Raw genomic sequence first — 13,338 nt, 5'->3', positions numbered from 1 at the left:
TGTCATGTTCATTTTTGGTTGTCTGGTGATATAATAAACTCCCTCTATAGGTTTTTCTTTGTTTGTCTCAGTATTAATGCAACTCAAATATGCGTTGCACTGTTGCTAAGCTTTACTGATTGTCTTCCCTTTTTCTGTGTATTTGGATTTGTTGTGTTCTTGCTATATTTGCTGCTCTCTTCAAGTACAACATAGCACTCGCCAAAAAGCCATTAAAAAACTGAACTTTAATAAAATAATTGCTTTTATTTTTTATCATATAGCAAAACTAGTAATCATCATGCTGTTATTTACACATTGCACTGGCATATTTATTTCACACTGTACATCTTACAATGCTAAAGGTGACATCAACAACAACACTCTCCTTTTACAAGACAGATGGCTTCACTGTGGACACAGTGGCCCTCCTCCTTTTAAGATTTCTTTTTTTTTATGTTCACAGTTTATTCAGAGAAAACAACCATCTTGAATTCCCGATACTGTTTTATTTTTTCTCTTTTTTTTGTTCTTTTTTTTTGTTCATTTTTTAAGATGCAAGTAGAAAGACGTGCATTTAACGGTTTAAGCACAATCCCTGACTCCCCGGCCTGAAACTTTTCAATGAATTTCTTCTGAAAATGAACAAAATGTTTGTAGCTGCAGAACAGAGTGTGATTTCAAGTATTATTTTTTTTTGCAAAGAAAGGAAAATAGAGAGAGTGGGAAATGTGAGAAAAATGGCAAAAGAACATTGTGTGAAAACAATATAGGTGAGTGGAGATGTGAATTGGAGATGAAAAATGACAGAAAATTAGGAAAATATGAATGACTTCTACAAGGTCAAGAGAACTGTATGGGTGTGGTCATGGTGATTATGGTCAATCTGCCAAAAATATGTTGACACAATAACTTCTGGATCCCAGAATGATTGAAAACCCTTCGTCCACCAGGTTGGAAGTGTTTAGTGTTTAAGTTTGTGCTTTTGGAGTCCACAGGGTTTCTACATTGGGATCGGTTGTGATGATAATATTATGCAATATGATATTTCCCTTATAGAACCATGCTGCTTGTAAGGCAAAAATCTGAATCTTGAGTTTGAAAAACTGAAATGTGTGTATTTGGCACCTTTGCAAATTGCAGCTGTTTAAAGTTGATCCAATCGGGAATAAGAAAGGCAAGTACACACATCAAATACAACAAAAATATACCGTCATTGAACATCTGACAATAGCAGTGTTCAGTTTTTTGTTTTTTTTTACATTTGTGTAGCTAAGAAGTCATTGAACTACTTTAGTTTTTGTAATATGACATACAGAATATAAAACAAGAGATACAACATGATGCTGTAAACATGGTTCTCTTACAATGGGCACATCTGCTTGTGAATGTGTCAAAAATGTAGTTGGTTTGTGGATGCGTGTGTGTGTTTGTGTTTGTCTATGTGTGTGTTTGTGTGTGTGTTTGTGTGTCCTCTAGAAAACTCTGAGTAATGCAAGAGCATCAGATATTGACCTGAATGGAGGCAGACATACACCATGGTATGTTCTGTTTCAAAATGTAAACTGAGCAAGAGGCTGAACATGGTTACAGGGAGCTTAAACTGGGATCCCTTCATCCTCTCCCTGACCCGAGAAAATCAACAAAAACAAACAGTGATTAAAACAACAAAAACTAACTTTTCACTTCTTGATCCTTAAATTTCCATCAGGCTCAAAACACATATCTCCTCTGAGTCTTTTTTTCACCCCTCTGTTAGCTTTTCTCCAGCTACTGTATATCTATCCCACCTCTGTCAGTCCCTCTGATCTGACAAATGTCCAAAAAGTCTTTACAGTCAATACATTCTGCGTTTCATGTAGATCCTCTCAATAAAGTTTTCCAGTTCCTCCTCACTGTCCAGCTGAGGCACCAGCCCATCTTCCTCATAGTCATCTCCCGGTGTGACTTGTTGATAGTAGTACGGGGGTCGCCTGCCTCTCCTGGGCGTGGTTATTGGTTTGGGTGGAGGTAGGGGTTGGTAGGTCCGTGGGTGAGGAAGGATATAGTTAGAGATATAAGGGGTGAGAGGCAGGCGTGGCGCTGGCTGCTGCTGCCTCCAGCCCTGTCCACGGTTCTTACCCCCGGCCCTGTGCCTGCGCCTCGGGGCCTGGAGGTCAAGTTCCTGAGGGCCGAACGGCTGGTCTCTGGAGGGGGCGGGCTTGCCATAATATTGTGGTTTGGGATATGGGAAATAAACAGGATAGTATGCTCGATATGGCTTTTGGTAGTATGGATAGGAGGGAAAGGCTAAAAACTGTTTCTGGGGTTTATACCAGTAGTCAAGCTGCTTCTGGGGCTTATACCAATAGTCCTGCTTGAATGACTTGACTTTGTCTTTGTGCCATTTTTTGTTGGACTTGTTGTACCTATAAGGGGCTTTCTTGGGGTTTTTTGAGGCTGTGTAGTGGTAGATTGGAGGACCAGCCAGAGGAGGAGGTACCAGAGGCCTGAAGCGTGGAGCGACAGGGTTGCTGTTGATTGGCAGCTGCTGCAGCTCTTTCCTTTTCTTCTTCTTCTCCTCCACGTCACTAATAATCTCAATCACATCGTCTGCAGGCAGGTGCAGCTTGCTGCTGATCTCAATCAGCCTGTCGATCATTTGCTGGTCCAGGTCATCTTCGTCGGGGATGACCTCCTCGGATCTCTTGTCCTCGGCTGTGTTGCTGGCTGCCCCCATGCTGCTTTTCTGCCGGGGCTTCATGTAGGACTGCTGCTTCCTGCCCATGTACTGCAGCAGCATGTCGGAGGCGATGTCTGCCAGCCTCTGCTCCTCCTCTCTGGCTCGCTCCGCCTCCTCCTGCTGTCGAAGCACCTCCTGTTTCTCTGCGCGCGCTCTCGCCTCCTCTTCCATATGGGAGAGGCTCTCCTCTTCTTCTTCAACCTCCTCCTCCAGCTCCTCGCCTTCGTCCTCAAAGTCATCCATGAAGTTGCCCCCCTTGACGGGCCGGTTGCGGGACTGGTTCTCCTCCCAGTGCAGCTTCTTTCCGGCTCGTGCTAACTGAGTGTTGTACGCCTTGTAGCCCTTCAGAGGAGGCAGGATCTCATTATCTTGGAGACCCAAGTCAATGTTTTGGAAGTAGCCTCTTATTTTGCGCTGCAGAGAGGGATCATCTCCCTGTGAGGCCGAACTTGGTCTGGCCTTGTTTAAGAAACTTTCTAAATCATTTCCCTCCTCCTGCCCCTCATCTTCATCTTTTCCTTCCTCCTCATTTACACTATCAGCTCCCACATCCTCAATGGACCAGCCCTGATCCTCCTCTGACCTTGTGTTTTTATCCTCCTCATCCCTTTCCTTTAAATCATCACCCTGAGCAGCTGTCAAATGGCCTACAATTAGCTGTTCAATAGCCTTATCAGCACCTTGCCCCTCCTCCTCCTCTTCCTCCTCCTCCTCCTCCTCTGCCCCCCTCTCTCCCTCTGTCTCCCCTGTTCTCCTTATCTCACCACCCTCCAAGCCTTCAATGGAGGGCAGCTCCTGACTCTGATCCTCTTCCCAGTCTCTGTCTCTGCTCGCGTGGATTTCACTCTCCCCCGGGTGGTCCAGGGCCTCCAAAAGAACAGCGAGCACCTGCGCAGGGTCCGTCACTTTATCTGATTGGTTATCTTGACCCGGGCCCCGGCCCCAGTCTAGCGACTCGTTGTCAGAGCTGGAGAGTCTCTGGGGCGGGGGCGAGAGAAAGGGGGCGAGGTTGTCCTCTTTAAGGTCTGTCCGGGTGCCCCCCTCCACCCCTCCCTCCCTTCCCTCACCCCGCGCAGGGGCGGTGCCAGCCAGCTGTGGAGTGACAATGAGCAGGACCAATAGGATGAGGTGGGCTGTGGAAGGGGCGTGCTGACAGGTCATGACCATGCAGAACTGGCAGGAGGGAGGTTAAGCACCTGAAGAAGAAAAGAGGAAGGCAGAGGGACAAAAGACACATGAGAAATTATTCACATGCGTTGTCGTTTTTTTTCTCTGGATTCATGAATATGTGGAATTTTAAACAGCATTGTGAGCACATTTGGATCATTGAATTAATATACAGCAGTTTTGTGAAAAAGGCCAATGTAAAATGCACAGAGGATGATTGGTAAGAAATACTTCACTGACTTTAGGACTAGAGCACCTGCCAGAGATTTAAAATTACACAGATTACCCATTTCAAATTAAAAAACAATTTATCTTTCCACCATGAAGCCACCATACAGGAGCAGTTGACACTGTGAGCAGTTTTCAATGGAACAAACGGTTGAGAACAAAGCACGCAGCCACACGCAGTCTGATGAGCCATGCCAGATCCAACAAAGAAAGTTGCACGCTTCTCTCTGTCATAAGATTTTTTTTCCTGCATGTTTTTGATGCAAAATCAAATTCTAGTTGATAATATTTCTCATTAGGTCCATTTATTTTTTTTCTCTTTCTTTTTTTGTTGCAATTTCAAGAGTGCATCTGGAAACACAGACATAAAGGTCTGATCTGAGCGTATAACCAGTCGTGATTCTTTCGATATCTAATTGCCCATGTCTTTGAAGAGGAAGGTAATAATTTGCATACATAAATTGCGCTTTGAACCTACACATGAGCCATTTTCTGTCTGTAGTCGTGCGTTAACCCAGTCATTACCTCTCCACCGCGCGGATGAATTGATGCTCATATATATTTTTGTCTTTTCATAAGATTTTACCGAGTAAACTGTTACAACAGGAAATAAATGCTCGTATGAATATTACATCTAAATTTCTGCCAATATGAAACATTTAAAAATCTCACCTTTTCCTCCAAGTCAACCCAACCAGAACGCACGCACTTGCCATTTTAAGCGCAAAACGTCTAAGACATAAGAAAAAATGAGAAAATAGAAAATGATCCGAGCTCTGTCTGTGTATTAGCTTTGATTTTGGTAATCCATGCATCAACGCGATGTGACCAGGACACCGGTATAAAGACGGCACGCACGGGGAAGTCATGCGTAAAGCTCTTGGCTATGGATGAGTTCTTTAACCCTGCGGTCCCTGAGTGGTCCGTTCAAATTGTAAATGAGCAGGATGTTAAATTTTAGGGGATAAAGCTTTTTTGCACAAAGACCCGGAGAGGAGGGGGAGCAGTCAGTAAAGAACGCGGTTTTGTCCTTGCGTGCTGTCGGCTGTTTCCCCTCAGTGGCAGTGGTGGAATGCAGACCAGCACAAATTTGGGCAGCACCGCGCAGCGTGGAGCCCAAATTTTAACTATTTCCATTTTTATAAACTGGATCTGCGAGGTGGAAAACGAAACAAATCCACTTAATGAGATAACTGGCCTACAGAAGACGCGATTTAGACTCTAATTTAATTAGAGTTTAATAACATAAATTTGGCTGTGGCTTTAAATTCCCCCAAAATGCCATGATTTTTGTAGCGTTCACGTTTGAAAAATATCGATCACATTTTTACAGCTACACACAAAAATATTTCTTAGACATAATTGCCCACGCACTGTAGAGTCATAATTCTTTAATCATTCCCTCCGAAAAAATAAATACAAAAATTACATATTCTACTGATTTTTGTTGCTACAATTACTATTATACATATCAATACATTCATAAAAAATGGTTTGTTATGTAAATGCGTTAATTTCTCTATTTTATTAAAAAAAAAATTAAAGAGAAAAAAGAAAAATAATTGTAAAAATATTTCTACATAGCTAAAGTGACAAAATGTATTCAGTTATACTTTTTAAAAAATCACATTGAAACAGTCGCAATATCTAGTTCAGAAGTAATTGACCAGGTATAGATGAAATCTACTGATAAAGTTGAGATCGTAAAATAAAATCCTCCACATTCCCAAAGGCTAAAACGCACCACTCCTTCTTCTTTTTTACAGATAAAAAAACAGAATTCTATGATTATTAAATTAATGAGAAAATGTCCATCTGATTATGGGTTGTGAATGATGCAAAATGAGATTTCGTTCCACTTACCTGGAGTCCCACTGGGGGGTGGGGAAGTGGTGAAACTCACAACGCGGGTAAAGCCAAGATTATTTCATGAATAGTGGATCACCTGAGAGAATTTCAGTTTTTCCCCCCTCTCTCTTCAGCCTGTGACCAACATCAAGAAAAAAGGCAAACAAACTGGCCGATCTTTATTTAGTTGTGTGGTGTGTTTGTATGGCAGCAGCCCTGGCGCTAATGTACAATTGAGTGAATGTTTTCAGCCCCACTGTCAGCGCAACTTTATTGTATATACCCCCTCACTGAACCACGTGACCACCCCACCACCACCCCCCCAGCTGCAGGCAGTGCTGACGTCACTTCCATTGATAAGAATGTTGGTGTGGAGATGGCACTGTGAGTCTAGGCTGGCCCCAGCTGATGAATGAACGGAAATGGCATGAATGAAATAGTACTTTTCCTCAATGAAAAGAGAAAATTGTAGAGATAGAGCTGGTACGCAGCCATTTTCCTTCTCACATATTAAAGGTTAGTGTGTTGCTTCTTCCTCCCTTGTTCCTTCCTTCCTCTGCTGCGGCTTGTTGCAGATTAAGGAGCCGAGGGGAGAAAAAAATAGAGTGACCTCTTCACAGGCCATCAATTAGGGTCATTTAATGACGCGCTCCAAAGAATCAATGGCTTACATCTGCAGCTTCAGACAGAAAAGTGGTGTGCACACCAGGGGCCGATCTCTCTTCGCAGCCTGGTTGTTAGCTTTTGTCTGAGGTGGCCCTGATCCTCTGTGGCTACATGGCTCACGGGCCACTGGAGCAGCCATGCTTTGCTGCTCAATTTCTGCTCAATTTCCAGGGATTGCACAATTTTCCACCTGCTGTCTCACATGATTTCTGGCTACTCTCCATCTGTCAGCAGCGCATTGTGCTCTTAACATATCACCATTCTTTTCAATTTTTTTTTCACACCACAGAGGCACGTGAGAAGCCATTTGTGTCCAAATCGGTAACACTTTACAATGAGGGTGCAAAACGCATGCTTAAGCAATACACAGTGATTTTAAGCATGAATAGACACAGGATGCATCACAAATTGCTGCTCTTACCGTTCAGAAAAGAAGTCCCGGACTTTATGTGATTAGTTACATACATTTGTATGCCCCCATGCATTAAATCAGTCTGTAAAGGCAGAACACTTCTTATTCTTATAAAAACATGAGGCTGTTTATGGTTGTCAAATGCAAACATCTACAGCACAGTAGGGGGTGGCATGTAGGTTTTTTAGGATATTTTTTGATGAAGGGGAGTGTATCACAGGAGGAGTGCACTGAAACCAAAACAAATACATGTGCCAGTCAATAAATGGACAGACATGTTAGAGCATATGCCAACATTACAAATGTTAGGATAATTGTCACTTTTGCATGATTATATGCATGGGTCTGAATTGTCTTTTTCTATCTAACTTAACCAGCTAATTGAGATGCATATATATGAAGCACTATGCCTCCTAAAATGTATTTTTATGTTCCCATTCATTGAAATGCTATTCTCACTTAAGCACAGAGTGAAACGTATTTCTCCCAGATCACAGCTGCAGTTTTAAACACATGGTTATCTTTGTGATTTGAAAGAAAACCACAGTTTAAAACATGGTTATGGTTATCAAATGGAATCAATTTGATTAGGTTAAGGCAACAAAACTATGTGGTTAAGTTTAGTAAAAGATAATGGTTTGGGTTAAAATTAGTGCATTTTGTATGTAAATAAGTCAACTCTGACATTTTGGTCTCATGCTGGATGCAAACTGCAGTCCTGTATTTGTATTTTTTTTTCTGATAAGTCAATAACAAACATAATCTGGGAGTAAATATGTTTCTCTCAAAACCAAATTGTTTAGTTAAATTTAGTAACCTTTTTCATTGTTTGATGAAAACTCATTGTGGCTAAAATAATTCTGAAAGGTCACTAATGGGAATTCATGATGCATCCTGCATTAATTTATGAGTCACTAAAAATCATGCAATCTTATAAAACCTGATTTGTACCTTTATTATAAAGTTTTGCCCACAAATCAATGCATGCACATATATATGAAAGTGTACCGCCAGCAAAAAGCTTTTCTTAATGATTGCGTCTGTGCTCTCTGGCTCTAATTGTGATCATTATCAATACCAAGGCAAGGAGAAAAAAATCAGTAGCTTTGCTGAAAAGTAGCAGTGCGGAATTGACATAAGTCTGCCTGAAGGCTTTAAACCTCGCTAGTCTTGCCTGAAACAAGATAAGAATCAAAGGCTTGCTCAAGTAAACAACTCTAGGTTGTAGAGGGATGCTTTGATTACATGACACACTCATGTGAATCCCCAACTGACTTTTTTCTGCTCTATTTATTGTAAAATAAAAATCACTTCCACTGTCAGCCAGTCATTCCCAAGGTCTGCTGTAATGGAGCATTTTGTACATTAAGGGCAAACAAGTGCACAGCTATGTCTGATATTCTTGTTGTAGCTGGAGTTTAAGGAAGACGTTACTGACATTCATGTGCAGGATAATGTAGAAACAAGTTGATTCACAATGTTAAAGCTGAGCTCATTTCCATACACTTCATTTGTCAGTGCCAAGCCTCCGCTATGGCCTTGTGTGCCACTAAATTCAGCTGTCAGTCCTCATACGGGTTCCTTTTTCACTGCATCAAGGCTTTTATTTTCAGGTGTGTGTGTGTGTGTGTGTGTGTGTGTGTGTGTGTGATTTATGGATGTTTTCTTTGTCTGCATGTACTGTGTTAATTCTCACACTGTATATTCAGCCAGGGATTCTATATTATCAGCAATGTTCTAAGGTTAATTGGATATTAGCTGCAGACGTCAGAGTCACATGAGGCCAACTTTATTAAGCTATTATTGTGTGTCCTGATTCAAAATGTCACGCTCTATTAATGTGAATGTTAGATGTTTGATACCTTTTATCTGATCAGAGAAATATCATCTTTCGTGTCTCATTTTAGAAATATTCCTTAAAATAAACACACAAAAGCTCCTCTTGACGCTGCAGCAATTACATACAGCAGCTCTGTGTTTGTGAGAAGTGGAAAGCAATGCTCTTTACCTGGGAAATAAAATGGTGCTTTGTTTCTGTTTTGAGGGACTATGTGTGCAAATATTTGTTTTGTGTTAGCAGACGAGATATGCACACATCAAATGAAGTTGTAATTTGTTACGATGGCTTGAGGCACCACATAACCTCTTTTTGATTAGATTTTGTGCAAGGGACTGTTTGCTGCAGAATGCGGAGTGTTTGCAAGGCAGTCATGTCATGTGTGTGTGTGTGTGTGTGTGTGTCTTTGTTGAAATGCTTGATGGCAGCAGCAGGCTCGGAGAGGTAAGCATGGAGCCGGAGGGCAGATGCTGATATAACGGTCTGGCATTATCAACTGCCACTCAGCATTAGTTGGCCCCTTACCCTCACTCCATGTCCGCACCCCCGCACTGACTCACACTCTGCCGCCTGCTTGGCCACTCACATAGATTAACACTGGTACACCGTGCTTGCATTTAATGGAATACACACACTGGAGAACACACACACCTCGCGGTAATAGTTCCATTTCTCCCTCCGTTATGCACTCTGTCTCTCTTTCTCTCTCACACACACACACACATGCACAGAGACAAACACAGTCCTGTACTGTAATGTACATTACGGACAAATGAACCTTTGGAGGCATGCTGTCACTGATGGTTCCCCGTACAAACTGCTAAGACAAGAGGCAATGACTATACAGACTGCCTTTTGTTCCATTGAATTAACTCCCTTTCTCACTGCAGGTAGTGGGCTGAGGAGGGCTGCAGGGTCATCAGGCAGACCTGAAAAATCGACATGTTTGAAATAAGGCGAGACAGGAAATGATGAATTTTTTTTTTTTTTGCTGACATTTTTGGCCACAATTATGGAAATGCAGGCTGGGGATCTTTCGGCAAGTGTGCTAATGTAGCTCCCTCGCACTGCAAAGGGTCTCTACCTGGAAGTGATAAAATAGAGCTCATGATTAACAGAAGCTTTTCCGCCCACGCCACTTTGTCAGGGGAGGGAAGGACAAGTAATTGCACCGTAAGGTTCCTACAACACAATGCATAGCCTGGACTTGATGATGTGTGCAGGACCCTGGCGCCCACTCTATAATCTACAGTTTCATCTAGGGTTGTTGTTTTTTTCAATACATACTTTTCAAAAGTAAGAATTCGCTGCAAATTTGTTGCACCAATTTCTGATATGCATGTATGCATGTGGAATAAAGGAAGGTATTAAAAAGAATACTTCAGCCTTAAAATGCCCATTTGTACATAATTCACTCAGTGGTGGAGGTAATTTTAATATTTTGGCGAAAATGCATCTTTTTGGTAAGTACTGAGCATATGACTGGATAAATAAGGCTTTGATTTCACTGCATGAGTTGTGTGAGAGTTTGCAACACATATTTTGATATAGTTTTGCTGTTATTAAACCATTTAATTCAATTTATTAAGGTTTTTGCTACAATCTTGACCATTTTTGGTTTCCCCACTCAACATGGAGGCATGCAAGGTAAGCTGATATACAAGTGGTCATTTTAAGTGTGAAGTGTTCCTTTCATACGTTTATGATTACAGTATAAAGATAACCTTTTAACAGCAGGTAAAGATTCAGGAAGTAGAAGCTTTCAGTGTTTGTGGAAAATGCCACTTTCAACACCAATGGTCTCTCTCTCTCTCTCTCTCTCTCTCTCCCTCTCTCTCTCCCAGGTCGCTCTCTGTGAGTCAAACATTTGTATGTGTCAGAAGGTGCAACACATTCTTACACAACAACATCTGTTCGGATCGGTGAGACTCGTTTGCTGCTCTGTTATTGTGGCTTTTTATAGTTAAGCAGCTGTGTTTACATCTGGAAAGCAATGTAGTAGTAGAACAGGCTGACAGCCCCCCCCCCCCACAAAAAAAATATTATATCATTATAGCCCTCAAAAGCCTACATATTTATTTTACAAATATTAATATTATACCAGAAATATACCTAAATATGAAAAGCGGGGAGACAGAATATAACTACTACTTTTTTCCTCCGTCAAGTGCTAGGGAATAGTGTCCCCTAGTAATCCCACAGTGCTTTTAAAATTATCCCATCTTCTTTTATTTAAAAAAAATATTATTTTTTTTGTTTGTTTCTTTTACCTTTGTCAATTCTGTATTTTATTGCACTTTTTGCACTTTTATGTGAAGCACTATGGTGCGGCTCAGCCGTCTGTAAATACGCTATATAAATAAATTTGACTTTGACTACAAGGAGCTTTAAAATCAACAGTATGTCAGTGTCTGCAGCGTTACATGTGTGCTAATGTATGCTGGGTAAAGCTTGACCTAATGTAAACAGAAAGCAGAATATTGATATTGATATAAAATAAATAGGACAGAAAACGGAATAATTCATGTTGTGTTTGTGGCTTACAAGAAAAAGTCACTGAAGTGATGTACCTAAATGTCCCCATTTTTTTTGCTGCCTCCAACATTTCAGCCCCCTTAAATCCTTTACGAGCACTGCAAGGAAAATTGTCTTACTATTCACACTGTACAGCACTGTGAATGAACACCATCCCTTCATAATTAATAGGTTAACACCCCCACCTTGATGAATACGGTGATAAAAGTAATATTTGAATCTATGAGCTGATATGGATGGTGTGAGAGACTGAGCTCGGAAACAGCCACTGAGTGCCAGAAGTCTATGGCATAAATTAGGTCCTGGAAGAGTTATGGTGGGAGCTGATGGACCCCTGGGGAAGTGGATCCCGTGTGAATAATGTGTGCGCATTGTGGTGATTGTTGTCCCACTTCCTCATTGTCTACGACTCAGAAATTATTTACCCCCTTAAATATTAGCTGTAAAATGCGCATTGCAACCTTTGAGAAACTGGTGGCGTCATTGACGGATGGCGTTGGAGGCCAGAAGCAGGCAATGAATTCGAAGTTGATGAGGCGACTCATATCAGAGCGTGCGACATCAGCGCTCACCATCAATCTCTTCCCCTCTCCCCTGTAGACATCTGGCACATGCATCAGCAAACACACTATTGAAAGTGAATTGAACCCAACCCTGACAAAAACACACACATACACACGGTTTCAGAGGCAATGCTGCACATTCAAGGCCTCAAGACGCTCGGCCTGCAGCCAGCTGCCTTTAATGTACTACAGAGGGAACCTAGACTTTATTAGAATAATAGCTCGCATCCACATCATTTGCAATCACTGCACCAGAGAGCACAGATGGCAACGCCACGGACTGAAGATGTAATGGCAGGGAAACCACGCTTTTGCAGACCTTCAACGTTGTATGAGCCAAATTTCAAAACCCATGCGAGCATCCCTCTGCATTGATGTGATGTGCACCACATTCATTAGCAACCGTGTCTCCTAAAATGTTTTTTTCCATTTCATTTTGAGGGAAATGTACTCTTATCACCCAGATTACCTTTGTAGTTATAAACATGTGGTTAAAATGAAACCAAGCTACTTGGTTAGGTTTAGGAAAAAGTAGTTCCAGTTGAAGTATAATTAAATATAACATTACATACATGGAGGTAGTTAAATACGTTATAGACTGTAACTTTAACACACAGGACATGAACATTAATCTTCTGAATGAAAGTCCTGTGTTTATTTGACCCACCCATCTATCAAAGCTTCTTTTATTTTGCAAACTAAAAGCACATTTAGGATGCGTCAAAAACAAGAAAGTATGTTTGACTCATAATCAAATTCAGAGTGCAGTTTTGCCATTTTTGGGAAACAGGGCTGCAAAATGCCTAATGCTGTTGCAACATTCAATTTTTTTGGGGGGGGTTGCCCTCATTCATTTCTAAATTTCTCTGTACTACTGCAGCATTTCTTTTCTGTTTATTCAGCAGATTTCTTTATGAGTTGAATTGCATGTGTTTCTGAATATGCTTGCGTTATGTAAACGCTGCCTTTTTCTATAACACGACATATATGTACAGTATGTTGTCAAGGATGTGAACATGTTTTCTTCACTTGCATGTGTTTTGCTTAGGTGCAGCATGTTGAGCTCTCACCAGGCCTTTTCTCATGTTACTGTATCGAAAACAGGCAGGTGATTGGGATGCCCTGTATGTCTTCAGTGATCATTTGTCAGCTTAAATGAGGCTTTTTATGAGTAGAGATTTAATAGGCTTCTCTTGAAGTGTGTTCCCACTTGTCTCTTTAGTAGAGGGACCATGCATAGCTTTGGTTTCATCAGCCCCAAGGTCAACAAGTTTGAGATAAAGAGAAAGTAAAACGGTTAAACAAAGAAAACGCTCTTGTTGTTTATGAATTTCTCGCTGGCCTAGCTTCTGATGATCTTTCCTGTATGTACTGCACTGTA

The 13,338-nt window shown here is 41.4% G+C and overlaps 1 protein-coding gene across 2 annotated transcripts; it reads right to left on the bottom strand.

The window, feature by feature from the left end:
* Window positions 1-207: 207 nt before the first annotated feature.
* si:dkey-175g6.2 (probable serine/threonine-protein kinase kinX) lies at window positions 208-6,207 on the bottom strand. 2 transcript variants are annotated; one of them, XM_059350922.1, is made up of 2 exons: window positions 5,960-6,207; window positions 208-3,897 (listed from the first exon to the last, which is right to left on the bottom strand). In XM_059350922.1, exon 2 carries the CDS (start codon window positions 3,866-3,868, stop codon window positions 1,817-1,819), a length of 2,052 nt encoding a protein of 683 aa, XP_059206905.1. In that variant the 5' UTR covers window positions 3,869-3,897; window positions 5,960-6,207; the 3' UTR covers window positions 208-1,816. The 2 variants fall into 2 exon arrangements, with proteins under 2 accessions (XP_059206905.1, XP_059206906.1); XM_059350923.1 differs by lacking the exon at window positions 5,960-6,207 and adding an exon at window positions 4,769-5,916.
* Window positions 6,208-13,338: the final 7,131 nt, after the last annotated feature.

Source organism: Centropristis striata, chromosome 15 (assembly GCF_030273125.1).
Source record: "Centropristis striata isolate RG_2023a ecotype Rhode Island chromosome 15, C.striata_1.0, whole genome shotgun sequence".
NCBI classification, from domain to species: domain Eukaryota; kingdom Metazoa; phylum Chordata; class Actinopteri; order Perciformes; family Serranidae; genus Centropristis; species Centropristis striata.
Note: the sequence above shows the minus strand (reverse complement) of the source record. Positions and strands in the feature narration are given on the sequence as shown.

Coding starts and splice junctions, on each gene's coding strand:
- si:dkey-175g6.2 (XM_059350922.1), bottom strand. CDS start 3,868: ATGGTCATGACCTGTCAGCACGCCCCTTCCACAGCCCACCTCATCCTA.